Genomic DNA, 18,368 nt, shown 5'->3' on the forward strand with positions numbered 1-18,368 from the left:
GGAAGTGTCGGGACGCTGCCGTCACGAGTCACCCGTCATACATTCACGTGACCGTCCCGACGCTCACCTTTTGGCCCCTTGGTGTGTCCATTAAATAGTTTCTCTCAGCCCAGCTAGGAGTGCCGCGGGTGCTTCTCGTCCACTAATGCCGGCGGCTGCCTTACAGAACTCCTACTGGCTAGAGCAGTACTCGTGGGCGTTCTTCAAGGCCATGTCGCACATGTTGTGCATTGGGTACGGGCGCTTCCCGCCTCAGAACCTCACCGACCTGTGGCTCACCATGATCTCCATGATCTCCGGGGCCACCTGCTACGCGCTTTTCATCGGCCACGCAACCAACCTCATCCAGTCGCTGGACTCGTCCCGCCGCCAGTACCGCGAGCGGGTAGGTCTCCCGCCACTTTCTCTTCACTTACACTTTTCTTTCTTCTCTTTCAGGAATCCTTTTGGTTAGAGCAATACTCTTGGGCGTTATTTAAAGCCATGTCGCACATGCTGTGCATCGGATATGGTCGGTTTCCCCCGCAGTCGTTGACCGACATGTGGCTCACTATGCTCTCAATGATCTGCGGCGCGACCTGTTACGCGCTGTTCCTGGGGCACGCCACCAACCTCATCCAGTCACTTGACAGTTCGCGAAGACAATATCGGGAGAAGGTGAGTACCGGGTCTGCTACCGGCCGTCCTTCCCTCCCGCCTGCTGGTGGGCATGGCGGGTCTCGAGCCTTCCAGAGTGTGAGTGTAGCGTGGTGCATGCGATGTTATGCATGGCGGCCTTTGCTTGCTTGTCTGCAACACCTGCTGCTTCTCCCCTGCTGCCTGTCACGGCGCCCTCCCCCACACGCACCACTCCCCCGCCTTGCTCGACTCTCAACCCTTGCCCCACCCCGCCTAAAGCCTACGCTCCTACTTAACACCCACAAAGTGTATACTTTTATCCCCCACAACCTACTTCCCTCCCCGCCTACCGCCAGCCCTATGCCCCGTCTGCACCCCCAGGGCTGCAGGCAGCTCGGGAGGACCGACCCAGCCCACACCGGGCCTCGGGCCTGAGGGTTAGGGGCTTGAGGGAGAGGGACGGTGAGTACACCGCCCGCTTGCAGCAATGACGAGACATTCATTACCTTGTTACTCCTTTAAGCACATATTAATTCATCAAAATTACTTGCACCTACGTTCGTACCATGATTTTGAGTACCTTAAGAGAAGAGCAGACCTGACACCTCCTTGAGGAATGGTGACGCTTGGTCCTGGCAACGAGAGCAACGGCGGTCCTCGTGGGGCACGCACTCATCTATAGAGGACCTCTCACCTTCTAAGAAGGACCAAAATATATTTATGAAAGGGACGTTCTCTATGAAGGAGGAAAATTGGCTTTCCCTTTGAGGACCTGGTAGCTGCACTCCCACGGGAGAGACTCAACTTTCTTCCTCGTGAAGACTTTGCATTTGCCACTTGCACCGAGGCTGGGGATGCCCCTCCTCTTAAGGGACAAGTCTGTGTCTTCTTCCACACCATGGGAGGCCTCAGTCCCCTCAGTCCCCACCAAAGACGAGGACCTCTTGCTTCCCATAAGGACTGCAACTCTCACTCCATAAGTGCTGTCATATACCCATTAGCCTGGCCACAGCTCGCCGCCCCCACTGGGTAGTCATCTTGTCACCCAAGACACGTGGAGAGTGGTCGCGCTGCCCCGCGCGAAGAGAGACCTCAGGTCCTTCAGGCGAGAGTTTCCTCCCACTCCCCAAAAGAGGCTGATTATCTGTTCTTCAGAGCATCATATAGCGAGATTCTGTCATGAAAGTTGTTTCAATCATATTTTTAAAGAATTTGATATGCCTGCATTTTTTGTACAAATCTTTCTTTACGTTTTCCTGATTTTCCACATGAACTGCTTGACATAGCAGAATGCTTTGAATTTTCCACTAAAGTATTACATTTTTGGCTTCTGGGGGTGCATGTGAACACGCCAGCTCCTCAGTGGCAGTGGACGTGAGAGATACTGAATTATCACTCAGCCAACGAGTCAGATCATGGCTAGCATTAATACACGATTGGTTATTAATAACTCATTGTTACTGGACCCATTCCAAGGTAAGGGTTCCTTCCATTGGTTGATATCAAAGTTATTAAAGGTGAAAAAGATAATCGGCTCACTAGCTTAAAAATTATATAAATTATTGATGACAAAAAGCTGTAAAATTTTCAAGATAATCCTTGCAAAAGTTGTCACTCAATCTGTTCGTCGAGCACCATTCATGTATCTCTGCCTTGCACTAATACGCACCGAAGCGACGCGTTGACTTCCCACAAGAACTCGGTCATTGATCTGTTCCATTCACTGTGACCCTCAAGGCACAAATGCTCTGCCGCCTGGGCCTCACGCGGCCAGCACGCGCACCGCTGCGGGACGAACGCGAGTTTGCATCATCACGGTCACTCAGTTTCCTTAATTAATCACAATTAATGAGATCACATGTTGCCACAACTAATAAATTCTTCTGCCTTATAATCGCCAAGCACTTTAACATGTCAAACGCTGCCACTGACGCGGGCGTGTTAGTCTCCTAGTGGAAGTTTGTCTAGGGAAGGCCAGACGGTAGCAGAGTCGGCTGCTCACCAATTTTGTCTATTAAAGTCAGCCATATTTTAAGACCTCTCCCTCATGTTTACCTCTTTCCAACTCATTCATATACTTGGAACTCAATATAGTGAGTTTTCGTCTCAGTCTTGATTCAGATTCCTTCTTTCTCACATATGATCCCGCTCTAATCCCTGTCCCACTCCTTGCCGAGGTGTTTTCCGGTGGTGGCGAACGCCTGTGGCCGCTGCTGCTTCTCTGCCTCACCCGAGGTCGGGCAGCGCCAGGGGAGCCTCGCGCTCACCATCCACTGGAAACATTCTTGACAACGACAACAGCCTGTCAACTTACGACTGCTCTACACTGACAGTTTTACGTTTCGACATTAAATGCAAAGTTACAGGAACTTTGTAGCCAGATGACGCGACCGATCTTTGACTTGGAGATGTGTATAGGGGACCAAACCACACTTTGGAGCTCTCGACTCTTTTCAGTCCAGACACCGAGAGTTTTGTTGCTGTCTACCACCCGGCTCTCCACCATCTCCGGCCGCCAGTGTGTTAGCTAACATTCTCTCTGTCACTGCCACCCTCACGGACTTCCTCGCGTGAGCTGCTTCCCAATAGCGCCTCTGACGCCGACGAGAGACAGTCCGGGAGAATCCAAACTGAAGAGGTGGTGACCAACGTGAGGAAGTCAGGTGGCGGTCGGACTGTGAGTGAGGCATTAATGTGTTGCATCGGGCATTAAAAACGGATCGGTCAGACTCTCAGGTATTGGAATGTATCTTCATTTATTCTCGTTTATAAATTCATTGCTGAAATAATGTGATAAGAGTCTTATGAGCTCTACCTCTTGTGAAGACTACGATGACGTGATACCTGCGGGGTCCAGCGGAGTTGTGGGTTGGGGAAGTAAACCCATCCTTAGGGGAGTTGCTAGAGTAGAGACCCGTCAGCTGCACCAGTCCTAGTCTTGTCCTGTGTAGAGCTCTCTAGACACCCTTTTAGGTCTTTCAGCAGCTCACCGCCCGTGCCGAGACCCAAGCCTTCCCAGGTCAACCAGCGGGACTGCCATACTCTTGTCAAACTTGCCTTTCTCACCTCCTCACTCCATTGCTTGAGTCAACATCAAAATTACAATGAAGTAATGAGAACTGTGATTCGCTGGAAAATTGATCTCGGAAGACCACGTCACTGTCTTAGATATATAATGGCACTTTGGTACCCGTGCTGTGGTTAAATCTCCTAGTCAGTTGTCACAGGATGTGGCACCCACTAGTGCCAACAATAGACGGGTCTGTGCCTGCATCGTGACATCCCTACCTGGCTTAGCTTGTCATCTTCCTCCTTGGTGTCGTAAAATAAAGGATGCATGAAGAAGGGTTAGTAGATTTATCAACTGTAGACGAGTAGAGACGGGTTAGAAGAGAGACTCGTAGCAGTGCCGTAGTGCTTCACCCTAGACGGCGGGGAGCGGCCCCGCGAGCCCTCCGGCAACGCAGAGCTCCAGCTTTGTGGACTCCACCCCGTCATACTAGTCACCGCTAGATGCACCTTCCCTCAGCTGCTGTCCGGGTGCCTCCTTCCTTCTGTACTTAAAGCAACACATTTGTCTTAATAAACACCAAAATTACAGCTAGTCGGTCACCGCAGTATCTTGTCGAACTAAAATCAAGAATCACACTGACGATGTTGCCTCATCGGTTGGTTTGGTGCTGCAGCAGTGCCCGCTGCGCCGCCAGGCTGTAGAGAACGGCCCATCCAGGTGGACGAAAAGGAAGCTCTCAAACGAGTCTTCTGCACAAGACCCCGGCTCGCCTGGCCCTGTGGGGGAGGGGGGGAGGGAGGCAGGGAGGCAGAGTCAGCTCGTCCCATGCTGGAGGAAGGAAGGCAGGGTCAGGGCCTGTGCGGGAGGGAGGCAGGGTCAGGCAGGGTTGGCAAGCGGAGTCCAGCTGACGGGGCGTCTCCCACGTGGTAGAAGGAAGTTTTCAGTCACTTAGAAGTTTTTGCTTATGATGCGCCATAGACTCCTTGGTGTGCGGCGACCTTTGTTTTCAGGTCTGCGGAGAGCCAGACCGCTCAGAGCCACGCTAGGACTCCCAAGTTTTGGGTCATTTTAGTTGGTGTTTTTCCACGATGTCTAGATACTAACAGTGTTGTGTTGCTTTTGTTGTTTTTATAATGCTTTAGTACCATTTTTATACTATTAATGATTCAACAGATATATGTTTCAGTCATTATATTTTTACTTATGAATATATCTCATATATTTGTCTTGCACAAAATGTTGAAAATTCTATCTAGATAGTAAGGTGTATAGTGATAGTAATATTATATATATTTATATATATATATATATATATATATATATATATATATATATATATATATATATATATATATATATATATATATATATATATATATATATATATATATATATATATATATATATATATATATATATATATATATATATATATATATATATATATATATATATATATATATATATATATATATATATATATATATATATATATATATATATATATATATATATATATATATATATATGCATGCATGGATATACAGGATGTGAGTGTTTTGTGTAATTGAATGTTGTGTGTGTCATCAAGATAAACGTTTACCTTCTGGTGTACGTATGTGCACGAATGTGTTGTTGTATGTGTACATGTGCACGAATGTGTAGTCCCAGTGGAGGTGTGTGGGTGAGTGAACGTTGACACCGAGCTGGTTACTTGTGTGTGACTTGCAAACCCTGCTAGTGAGACTGTGTGTGTGTGTGTGTGTGTGTGTGTGTGAGGCAGGAGGCGGGCGGGTGGACGTGATGCCGCTAGTGTAGGCACCCTGCCAGCCCGGCACGGGAGGGGAGACGTGGGGCCTACGCCTCGCCCTGCATCGAGCTGGACGCCGCGCGCCGCACGCCTCCCCCAGGTGACGGCCACGATACATTTGTGGATGTGTTTGGATTGCAGCTGAAACAGGTGGAGGAGTACATGGCTTACCGCAAGTTGCCGCGGGAGCTGAGGACGAGGATCACTGAGTACTTCGAGCACCGTTACCAGGGCAAATTCTTCGACGAGGAAATGATCCTGGGAGAACTCTCAGAGAAACTCCGAGAGGTAAGTGCTCGAGTCGATGCCTCCACCCCAGCCTGACGTCACTCATCTCTCTCACCCAACATCAGGAAAAACTCATCTGTACATCAACACTCACTGATTTCATGGGACCTTCACCTCAGCGTCGTGTCGCACACAACTTGCACTGTACATTAAAAAAAAAAAATGACACTTTTGGGGGTTTTGTTGACACCAGTTTTTTTTTTTTTTTTTTTTCAACACTGTTCCATTTTTCAAAATCCTCTCCCACATACAATCTGACTTTTGACGTGAAGAAAACAACAGTTGATACTTTTCCACACACACACACACACACACACACACACACACACACACACACACACACACACACACACACACACCATGTCTTCTCTCCCAAAACTCAGTTTTGCGACCACCACCACCACCACCACCACCACCGCTACCACTACTACTACTACTACTACTACTACTACTACTACCATCCCCACCACCATCACCACCACTACTACCACTCCTACCCCCAACCACCAGACCATATCTCCCTGGAGCACTCTCGGCCGCCCCCCACACACCAGTCTTCACCAGGGACTTGCATGCCATATGATGATTTCTGTCTCCATTCATCCAAGGATCCTGTCACACTCTTCTCATGGTGCCATCTGCTTCCACCTTTGCCGAGTCATTTTGTCTTTATTCAGTGCTCCCATAAGACTGTTTATATAGTAAACACACAAGCTCATAGATTTCTTTACAATGTTGTTTTTTGATCTCAAATAATAATGCAGGTGGTGCCTTTTTTATCTTAAAACTGCCTAGTATTTCACATTTTGCTACTAGGAATCTTAACTTGTATTTTTCCTCTTCATCTTTTTTTTTTTTTTTCAATTGTGAGTTTACTTTTTTTTTTTTTTTTTTTGCCCGTCAGCTGTTTAGCACTCCTGTTGCAGCGCCTCCCTGCTGCTCTCACTTTACAAAGGCTGTCTTCTGCAACACATCCCCCCAACAGCCGTCCTCAGCAACACTCTTCTTCTTCTTCTTCTTCTTCTTCTTCTGCTTCTTTATTATATCAGATTTTCTCCTTTTTTCCTTTTTACCAGCCTTTATTTGTCTTCCCTTACATGGAAGTCATTTTGTCATATTCCTTTCTTTTCTTTTAGTTATCCAATGCCAGCCTGCCTTGTTTTCTGTGTTTCTTTCATTGATTTGTAATATTTCAGTCGTGTTTAGTTGTGATTTCCATGCTGCTTTGTACCGTAAGTGTTTTATTTATGTTGTCTTATTTTAAGATTGCATTTCTTCTTAGTCTAGATTTCTTTTTAGTTTAAGTTTGAATTTCACCCTAATTTGAGTTTGTTTCTTTCCAGTTTCCATTTTATTTTATTCATTGATCCTTTTTTTTTTATATTAGTGAAGATTTATTTCAGTGTTGTATTTCTGTCACTTAAGGCTACTTACTTGCTTTCTCTCACTACCACCATTATTTTGTTCAATGTGCTGACTATATTAAGGTTATGTTTCATCATTTCAGTGTCACTTTTCATCTTAATTATAATGTTTCTTCTTAAGTCATGTTATATTATGTCTCTAAGTTAAGAATGCATTGGTATCTTAGTTTGAATAACATTTTTCTTCCGTGATTAAGATTATTTTCCTACAAGAGTTTATGTTTCTTTCAGATAATATTATACTATATTCTTAATTAGGTTACGTTCTCCCCTTCCTAATTAAGATTACTTTCCCTCTTAATTCAATCAGTGTCCGTCGTAGATCCCTCCTCCTGTCCCTCCCGGTCAGTCTTCTTTTCCCTCCTTGTTATGTTCGACGCCCACAGAGTTTTCCCAACTGCCTTCAGCGGCGGAGACTCACACCAGATCCCTGTCACTGTCAACACCCTGATGCTCAAGATGAAATGTTCATTATTTGCAGTTTTCCAAGAGTCACATAGTACAGTTTCCACCCTCTGACTCCTCTTCCATCCCACCCTTCCCAGGCTGTTGTCGCCTTGTCCACCTTTCCTTCTCATGACCCATGACCCACCCCCCCTCGCTGCAATCATTCCAAGAATATTTTGTTCAGAAGACGCCTAGTCACTTGAACTATGTTGCAGTCATAGTATCAAATTCTCGCTTAATTTTACGTAATTGGTAACTTTCACCTATTATTTATGTATATTCCTCCGCCAGTCACAGGTTCTGTCTCGACTTCCTACGGGGATCCTCATGCGTTCATCTTCCTGGCTGTTGTTGACCCAAACAAACCGTTCTGTGTTATTGAAAGCCTGAGTTCTCGGCACAGTCCACCTATCACAGAGACGTAACAGAGACACGCCTAATGACGGGGATTGTGCGAGGCGTATCAAGACTAACTGCAAAACCATTGGATGTGTCTTAGAATTTGTAACGAAACGTTTCCATGTGAAACTTCACCAAATCTTTTTTTTTTTTTTTTTTTTTAACAGCAGACTACTATAGGTAACAACGGCCAGTTGATGAATTTAATGCATTTATTCAAAGACAACTAACGTCTTGAGTGAATATTGCGTCGTAGGGAAGTCTTCGTTTTGCAGTTACTCGCTAACACTGAGCTAAAGTCGAAAACTTGATACAGATCAAAGTATTCACAATGCCTCCATATGAAGATCTAATCTAAAAGAAAGAAAGAAAGAGAAAGCATTTCCTAAACCTGCTTCTTTGTAATAAGACAACACGCAACAAGTTAACAGAGTCTACCTGATGATATCTTTATCGATAAAGTTCGTCTCCCTTTTAAACAAGACTACAATATTTCCTTCCATCTTCATTTTTCGGGCACCGTTTTCTCCCAGCGGAGGACTGAGGACGAAATCGTTCGGCCAGAAAATCCCGCAAGGAGCAAGACTTCGCTAATCTCGTGCTCAGTATAAACTCAAGATTGCCAGTCCTCGCATCACTATTTTTAATCTCAGTGAGCCTCTCCTCAGCCCGGACATGAGCGAGGTTGTACCAGGAGCGGGGCAGAGTGAAATATTGCTCTTAAGTTTCATGTAGAGGCGCGTGTGGCGGGGAAGGAAATTGTAGTGTGCGCCTTTCCTCTGTGATTTTGCCGCCCTCGACTGTGGATTATTATTATTATTATTATTATTATTTTTATTATTATTATTATTATTATTATTATTGTTGTTGTTGTTGTTGTTGTTGTTGTATTACACCGTTGAGAGGCATTTTTTTCAAAGATCTCTATTATTTATGCTAAAAATATGATGGCAATCAATTAGCAGTTTTCTTTGCGCGTATTTGAATAACCAAATATTGTTTTCTGAACTGGGCGTCGATAACACAATGAGCGTCTCTCCATCATGCTGAAATGAGAAACCAAATATTTATTATTCTCGCTCTCACCGCGTGGTGTTTCAACTCAACGATCCAGAACTCACTTAAAAGGAATTGAGTTATCACTGAGGCCACCCACGAGGTGTCCGCGAGGCCGTGACGCAAAGCTCCGATCGAAGACGAATGCAATGAAATACATGCGAGCAACAGAATCTGGGAAATGCTGTGGTTTCTGATGAGGGCTTCTGCTGAATTACGTGTCACTATAAGCAAATTATGTGCTGGACAACCGGATAAAACAGAACAAGGCTCAAGATCTCGAATCATGAATCTTGCTTCCTCAGTCGAGACAGAACAAATGTAGGCGAAGAGCGAACCATCCCATGATTGTTTGCAGTCTCAACACCGGGTCGTCTTCCTGTTCTCCTGACTCCTCACCCGGTCTTATTCCCCCTCCCTTCCCTCCTCCTCCCCCTCTTTTCGCCGGGGGTGTGCCGCGTAGAGGTCAAAGGAAGAATCAAACCATTCTTTTGATTAAATAAATGTATGCGAACTGGTTGTTCCGGCACACCATTTAGGTGAAAGGAGGCCCACCTCTTGGCGCTGCCAGGCTGCGGCAGTCCAGCATCAGCAGCATGTGACGGATCCACCCACGGGCAGCTGGGAACAGACCACTCGTCACTCAGTGCCCTGTGTCAGCAGGCCTCGGGGTTCAGGGGCAGATCATGTGCCACTGTGCATCGGCCCCTTGTCCAGAAATATGAGTTAAAGGATGCTTCTTTTTTTTTCACAATTCCATCTTCATTCTAAAAGTTTGTTCATTCATTGACGTTGTACTACCATCTTGCTTCCCCCCCGTCCCCCTCGCCCCCGCCCCAGACGCCCGCTCCTGACGTCACGTCACGCTGCCTGTGGGTGCACCTGTGAATTTGTTGATCTCAATCCCAGAGTGATGCTTCAGATGCCGCTCAATGCAATGTAGATTACCTTAAAGTTTTGAACATTCATACAGTTTCTTTATCGTGAAGTTTCAAAGTAAAAACGCTTGTAATGTTGCCTTAGCAAGTTTCCCGGGCAGCAGTTCCCGGGCACTTCGCCCCGTCCTCCTCACACCTCCCCGCCGCTCCCAGTCAGTCACAGCGGTTCTTCCATTGACCTTTCTCGCTAACAGCTCGGCGCCTCTACCTTGTCTGTAAAGCCGCACACTGCCGGATGAGCGGCCTCTTCCTGTCAGTCAGCAAGTTTCCCGGCTCCTTGTCTCATGTATTTGCCAATATAATTTGGTTACCCCAAATATTCCAGATCTTGGGGATGACTGGCTGTTTTATTTACATTTTACTCTATGCATTTATTTTATTCTCAAGATACTTCTCTTCCACTCTACACTTTCCCTTGGCCTCGACTCTCGGTCCGCCTCCCCAGAGTCCCGCTGAGGCCGCCGCCGCCACGCCCGGCGGCCGCCTCAGCAGCTTTGGCCTTGTTCGGAAATTTCTTTCCTGCAAATTCGCTGATGACTACCTGCTTTCCGCCATGACTTTCTTATACTCACGTCGCTCACGTTTTCTGTCACAGTCTTCACTACCCTGCAGTTCTGTAAATTTTATGCTTGATGATTATGACAAAAATGTTTGTAATAGATATTTCCAATCGCTAGCAATGCTGCAGTCACTATTTTATATTTAAAGGAAGTGGTTCCTTAGAGAGGAATGAGCTTAATCTGTTTTTCTTACTTTTAAAAAATAATGAGTCATGTCCTTACGACAAAAGTGAAATATCAACTTTAAAGATATGATAAGCATTCCCTTTATTTTCCCTTGTTTCATTCAAAAATGCCGTTGTCTGTTGCCGCAGCCAGCGGCTCCTGACCCCTTGTCTTATTTGTTACAATCTGCAGGACGTTATCAATTACAACTGCCGGTCATTGGTGGCGTCCGTACCCTTTTTTGCCAATGCTGACCCTGGCTTCGTCTCAGAGGTCGTCACAAAACTTAAATACGAGGTCTTCTTGCCAGGTTGGTGTCCCTTAGGAAGCAGCACGAACACTTGTCTCAGTTTTCCGCCGCTGCACAGTCTGGCCTCCCCCCGGCCGAGGGGAGGGAGGGGCCGTCAGACGAGGCAGGTCAGGGGCGCTGGGAAAGCTGGAGCACCAACACTCCTGACGGCCTCAGGGCCTCGGAGGAAGCGTGCTTATGGAATGCTAACAACTTAATGCCATTTCATGGTCCATGGAGTGATGAACTAAAGCAAGGCTCTGAGGAAAGCCAGTAATGTCAGACAAAACATTGTGATGAATATGCAACACAAGAAATGTAACACAGACGGGCCAGGTTCAGTCATGCCTGTTGAGGGGCGTGGCTTGTCTCCCGCGAGGCAAGCCACCAGCACCAGCTTTCCATACCAGCTGAGCGACGCGGTGCTTTCCGCAAAGACAAAAACTTCACGGTTAAATTGGGGAAATGATCAAGAAATTTTTGGGTTGAAGTCCCAGGAAGCGGTGAGCGGCCCAGACTGTGCGGCGCGGCTCCTCTCAGCCACACGCAAGTGCCAGGTGACCGGGCGCCTCCTCCCTTGTCCCCGCGGCGGTCCCTGGCCACGGGCAGGAGGCGGGAGGCGAGCAGAGCATCAGCAGCGTCCGTGGGAGGAGGAGGGAGGGGGCGCCCAGTACACAGCGGTGACTTTACTCCGACTACAGACACAGTGCAATCTCTTCCGTGTGGTCGGGACTCATCACTTGCCTTCATCCTAGTCTAGTATAGTTATAGGCAATAATACATATTATAGTTTCTAATCTGAAGTTTTCAATCACCTCCCAGGACGTGATAAACTTCAACTGCAGGGCCTTAGTTGCTTCCGTGCCATTTTTTGCAAATGCTGATGCACGCTTTGTGACCGACGTGGTTACCAAACTGCGATACGAGGTGTACCAACCAGGTAGAGTAGTGGCTGAGAGCCACGCCGAGGACAGCGAGTGTAGCATCACGTAGAAAAGATGGCACAGAGCCACGGGCCACAAACGAACTTGATTCTACCTTCCTGTCAACCTGTGTGACCTTTCTTGCCAGTCAAAGTTCATGTAATGAAGCAGTTCCCGTGTGCCCGTGGCTCACACAGCAGCATCAGTTGCTGCCGTGTTGGCCGCTCGTTTGTAATGGAGTCAGTGTATTTCCCCCTCCTTAACGCACTGTCTGGAAGCAGCTAACTCCTGTGCTCAGGGTAGGCCAGGACACCAGGGTGACTTAGCAAGTGCAGTAATCTTTGACTTACCACAGTAGCTTGTACCCAGTAGTATATCACCTCAAACTTACCATTGCGAACACGTATGATTATCTGTGTAAAAAAATTTTTACCCTTTTTGTATTTAGATTTTTCCACACCTAAATTCCAACCAATTAATCACGCAAGTGTCTCAGCATTACACAAAGCTTTTGCTGATAAGACTCAGCCACAATTGCAATGATAATTTACTTGGTGTGTCACTCATAACAGTTGCTTTCAACTCAATGCTTTAATACTTAGTAGCTTATACTGAGACACAGTGTTTGACCCTCCCTGGGAGAGATCCGCCAGCAACCTCTTAATGGTAGAGCCCACCTAGGTTGGTATCTTAGCATTGGCACTGGTCATTCCTCTGCCTGGTGTCTCACACTTCCTCTGCCTCTTGTTAATTCTCTTCAAGAAGCTTCAAGCTCCCTATCTATTTGCCAGTAATCTTAGCATGTTCTTTTGCATGATGTGCTCCTTTAACTTAAAATCAGCTTTTTGAGGCCCAAGAGAGTATATATTGTCCAATATATCACGAATCTACTTACTTATTCCTAGACTTGCACTATCTCAAAAATCAATTTAGCATGAATTTCAAAATTTTATTGATTTCCACTTCAGTCATGCAGTCTTGTTCTCAACTACCACAGTTTTTTATTTCTCTCACCTGTTACTGCTACGTGCACAAAGGGGACCTGAGGGTTTTGTGGTTTTTACCTTTCAAGCTTTAAACTTTCTTAAACTTCCCTGAAGCATGACCATGAACAATGACCATACTGATCAGTGCACTTGCTGCTTAGGGGGAATTTAGGTTTTTAGTTTTAATGAGTCTCCCTTTCTCTTCTGGCACTCACACTCATTCTCTCACCGGACAGGTGACATTATCATCAAGGAGGGCACCATTGGGAACAAGATGTACTTCATCCAGGAGGGCATTGTTGATATTGTTATGTCCAATGGAGATGTGGCGACCTCTCTCAGCGATGGTTCCTACTTTGGTGAAATCTGTCTCCTGACTAACGCAAGACGGACGGCCTCTGTGCGCGCAGAGACTTATTGCAATCTGTTTAGCCTGAGCGTGGAGCACTTCAACACTGTCCTAGACTCCTACCCGCTCATGCGGCGGACTATGGAGAGTGTAGCGGCGGAAAGGTGAGCCCTGAGGCTCCACAGGACTAATAGATATATAATACTATGAAATTTTAAATCCAGTCATAGGATAATTTGTGGCGCATAGAAATTAAGTGAGATACTCAGTCATATATCTTGTATTGGTGTAGCTAACATTACCATCGTCAACAGGTTAAACAAGATTGGCAAGAATCCATCCATAGTTAGCAACAGAGAAGATCTGACCAATGACTGCAAAACGGTCAACGCGATCGTGAACGCACTAGCATCTGTGGCGTCAACGGAACAGTGTGACAGAGGGTCCAGCTCTGAGGAGTCCATGATGGGCCACGACGGCTCCAGCACGAAGGGTCGGCACCACCACAACCTACTCGACCTCGGCTCCATCGGGAAAGCTCTCGCCAAGGGACACTTACCGAGGCCGAAAAGTGAAAACAATTTCGCCCTCTCTCTAGATAGTCCTTCTCCTCTCAGCCGCAACCGCCCTTCCTTTCACAAGTCCGACACTTTCCATAAAGACACTTCGTTCCAATAGCAGGGGGCCCCCGCCCATGCACTTATGCTCGTGGGCGCTACAGCTGATCTTTTTTGTACTATCATGAAACACGGGGAGAGACCAAGTGACCTGCACCAACAAGTAACAAAAACAAACTCAAACTTCCAAGCACATAGTGAACAATCTTTGTGATTTGTAATGATAGTGATTATTGTAGGTAAAAAAGAACTGTTAGTGTGTTTATTAGGTGCTCAATCCATGAGAACCTCTGCTGGTGAGTAGTGCGTTGACAACCCCCTTCCCGGTGCATAGCAAGGACACGTGTACACGCTAACAAGTAACCAATCACGACAAGCTTCTGCCACACCTGAACTATCTAACAGTAAGAGGGACACTATTGTTGTGTTGTTATTGCTTCAGAGGATTATCTGTTATTATGAGAAGGTGCCAAAGTCCAAGGAGATCTGGCCTTTTGAGTGGTGGTCGAGTCTGTGTTCCTGACGTACAGCTGCTAGAGGTAGGAAAGCAATAATATTACGTAATCAAAGTGCATTCATGTTGAGTGCAGGAAAGGCATGACATGGGTACAACATATCTACTTGGGGTGATAAATGTCTTGCTATATGTTGACCTTTTGTAAAGTTTTACATTATATTATAAATTTTTTGAACAGTGTTAGAAAGGCTTTGGATATTACGGTCATGACGCGTATCTGTTGTAAACTGGAGTTTTTATATCAAGAGAGTGTTATTAAAATCTAGTCGTAAGGTCCCTGCAGCCTAGCTGTGTGGTGCCCATGTATGCTGTTTGGAGTTGATGCACGGTATAGAGCTCGCTAAGCCTATACTGAGCTCGTTCATGCTGTATAAAGCTCTCAAGCCTTTACCGAGCTCATTTTGCTGTAAAAGAGTTCACAAGCCTGTCATGCTATATAGAGCTTATGTAAGCTGTATAAAGCTCATGTATGCTATATAAAGCTCATATATGCATTATATAGCTCATGTAGGCAGCATAAGACTTATATATACTGTACGAGTATGAAACTCATACGTATATGAAGCTCATGTATCCTATATTGAGCTCCTGTATGGTGTATAGACCTCGTGTGTGCTGTATAAAGGATTTGTATGCTAACTAGAGCTCAGCATTTACTGCAGATGAGTAATGCCTTCATGCACGTGGAGGACTAGGGCGGTCAGGAACAACAGACACCCGGACGCTGGAGTAAGCTGCTTGCGAGGGGGCGTTGTCGGCCCCGCCTGTGATTGATGCAACACTTCATCTCGCCATCCCGCCGCTGCCACCACTGATGCTCCTCCGTGACTCGTACAACGCTCATATTGTACACTGAAAAGCCTACCAATATTCCTAATCCCTCAATATAATAATAATAATAATAATAATAATAATAATAATAATAATAATAATAACAATAATAATAATAATAATAATAATAATAATAATAATAATAAAGTTTGAATATAGTTTTTAATGTTATATAGAGATATTTTCAAAATCTTTTATGTTTCTTAATACTTATTCTTTGTATATCTGATAAATGATGTAAATATTGAAAGGAAATTTTCTACTGTAAATATACAATTACATAATGGTGAAGTTCTCGAGTCAGGGATTGTTAGAAAATATTGGTAATACCATTTCTTGTGTACTACAGTTGTGCAACATCGTGTTCAGTGGTGCAGGCAACATCATCTCCCATACTTCACACACATTCTCAGTGATACATCTTCATGGTATCATATTCATGCCAATTCAAGAGTTTATTTTCGCTCGTCAGTGAGGATAGTAAAATATGCAATAATTAATGTCCACATGTAGAACCATAAGCTCAACTAGGGGCCCTAGGGAGGTAGTGCTAATTTTGACATTGCTATCTAGCATAGACCAAAGCTCACTTCTTGCAGCCACACCAGAAAAGTAAATTAAATAAACGAGCACTCCAGTCGTGCTTAAAAAATCCCCATAGACATTATTGTGAAAGTGCTTCTTGTAGGTTAACTTGTTGAGGTCATGTTTTCTGTGTGAATGTTAATAGCAAGTAGCCAGTTTGTCACCCAGAGCTCCTCTTGAGTGCGCCACCCAGACATTGAACCTGCAGCACCAGGGAAAAAACAGCAGTGTGATCCTTTATCATTTCATTTTTTTCTTTGGTTTCCTCTCACTTGCCATTGTAGTGATCACGTAGTCAAAGTGCCTCAAGTACTGAAGCTGTAGAGTTTAATCTTCTCAGCATCCTCTCCACAGCCTCTCATCAGTCATGCTAATGGCAGATTGGGTATGAATTTCCATGGCAACCACAGTAGTTTTCAATTATTATATCAAGATTCCCTCCCATATAGAGCGTCCCTCTCCTCCTCGCCCTGTCAGCACGGCCAGGCCCTCCACCCCCCCACCCACAGCCACTATTGGTCAGCACTTGGATGATTCAGTCTTTCGTTGGTTGGTCATGGATATTCTGCCTCAGATAGATATATTGCACATTGTTTTAGGTGAAAAAATTATAAAATATTCAAAACTATAAATCTGTTAACGCCATGCTCCACCGCGTTGTGTTTGAGAAGCATGCGTATGCAGTATATAATTATATATCTTTTATTTTATTGTTGATGATTTCACAGATTAAGTGTCGGTCAAGGTTAGGGTATGATAAGCTATCCTTCCATTTTTATGATAATCATATATTTCAACAGGTATTATTTTAGCTCCCTACAAGCAGTAATAAGCTTAATACAGACATAATAGAGTTGCATAATGTACAACTGCATAAGGTAACCAATAGAGGGTATTATAATAGCAAGGAGAGTTACGTTACTTTTCCTGTCAATATTTTGTAGATTACTTTGGCCACCACTGTTCTGGGATGCACTGTTCTTGAAGGCAGGTGAAGACTGCACGCAGGCTCGCCACTTTCCAGCCGCCTGCGTCTATTTTGAATCTCAAGAACGCCAGCCATCTCGAGGCGGGGGGCGGCGCACCACCCCTCCGCCACAGGCCGCCTCCCCCGCCGCCACCCCACGCCCAGCAGCCACGCCCCCACCCAGCCCCAACCCCATATTGTTATTGTTGATTTCCTTCCCTTCCTGCTGCATGTGATGTGCGGCAGGACGAGGTTTCCAGTTCAAACCTAGATATTCGTTTTCATTACTAAAGAAAAATATTTCATATGCAAGATAAAACTGTTCAAATTGTGCTACAATCATGTAAATTAACAAAAATGTTATTATTAGTTTGTTATGGGAGACCACACCAGACCTGAAGCAGCGGGTGGTGCCTCTGACGGTCCTCAACACACTGTATTGCTTAGCACAGGGGGAGGCCTTGGTGTGTGTGTCTGTGTGTGTGTGCCTTTCTAGTAAATCTTTCTCAATCAAAAATTATACAACATACACTTCTTATCCTGGCTATTAATATTGAAGTGGCATTACAGATTCTGTTAAGTATTCTCAGAGAAAGAATTTCCTTTGTGGAAATTACAGCCATAATATTGTTTGTTGCTTTGGAAAGTTATAAAATACAACACTGGTATTAATCAGAAGGGGAGCGTATTGTTAGAGTAAAATTCATTGGGATCATCACATCTTTTCCTGATTGTTTGTTAACCATAGTTTCCCTGTTGCCTTGATGCCCTCGCGACTTCCGGTTTGAGCCTCGTTCACCTGGAGAGGCAGTGAACCAGGTGCTGACTGATCAATTATCTGCATGCCTACAACAGCCTTAATGCCACATCGTCAATTGGTGCTCGGAACTCACTCGTTTCAGTTATTCATCGCTCATCGCTTCATTTTATTTTCAAGAAATGGGAAATCGTGTCGGGAATCGCTGCTTGAGGCCACTCAGTTCAGTACACACTTGGGGAACACCCCTCGATGCATCTCGGGGCTCCACAACGAATCATAAAAACATGCGCTTTAATTTTTGGAATAACACACGTATACGAAACATTTCAGTAATAAATTATGGTTATTATAAAACGCTGAACCACTGTTTCTTATTTACAAGGGGAATATGAAAAGACGACGGGCACTTCAGTCTTTCCAGTCTTGGATGAAAATGGTATTTTTTCAGTTGGCATCTCAGCGGCCACAGCTCCCCGGTAGTCAAGAGAGAGGCCCGCCACACGGCACCACTCCGCGCTGCACGTCAGTGTTGTGTCCCATGTGTTTTCATAATATATAGTCATCCGATAGATCAGAGAGGATTTAGTCCAACCAGTGACGGTTTGATGAATATTGCTTTTGTTTTACACCAAATGCTTAAACAAGGTAATTTATGTCTTTTATATGATTATAATTTTTTAATGCTAACTTATGTGCTAGCATATTGCTAGTTTATGTAAATAATTTACATTATGCAGAGGTTATTAGTTAAGTGTGGTTTCATTTCTTCCTTTGTGGTGTGAGTGAGGGAGAGCGAACCGGTCATGGTGCCTGACTTGTTAAGGCG

General features: G+C 45.1%; 1 protein-coding gene across 1 annotated transcript in view; it reads left to right on the top strand.

Annotated features, from left to right (window-relative positions):
* Positions 1–18,293, top strand: part of LOC135112911 (potassium/sodium hyperpolarization-activated cyclic nucleotide-gated channel 2-like) — a 38,510-nt gene extending 20,217 nt beyond the window's left edge. Inside the window, exons 7-11 of the mRNA XM_064027862.1 lie at positions 167–385; positions 5,583–5,729; positions 11,830–11,947; positions 13,153–13,429; positions 13,580–18,293. Coding sequence (XP_063883932.1) covers positions 167–385; positions 5,583–5,729; positions 11,830–11,947; positions 13,153–13,429; positions 13,580–13,943 — 1,125 coding nt within the window. The 3' untranslated portion in view covers positions 13,944–18,293. The remainder of the gene's footprint in view (positions 1–166; positions 386–5,582; positions 5,730–11,829; positions 11,948–13,152; positions 13,430–13,579) is intronic.
* The last annotated feature ends 75 nt before the right edge of the window (positions 18,294–18,368 follow it).

The sequence above is a fragment of the Scylla paramamosain genome, chromosome 24 (assembly GCF_035594125.1).
Source record: "Scylla paramamosain isolate STU-SP2022 chromosome 24, ASM3559412v1, whole genome shotgun sequence".
NCBI classification, from domain to species: domain Eukaryota; kingdom Metazoa; phylum Arthropoda; class Malacostraca; order Decapoda; family Portunidae; genus Scylla; species Scylla paramamosain.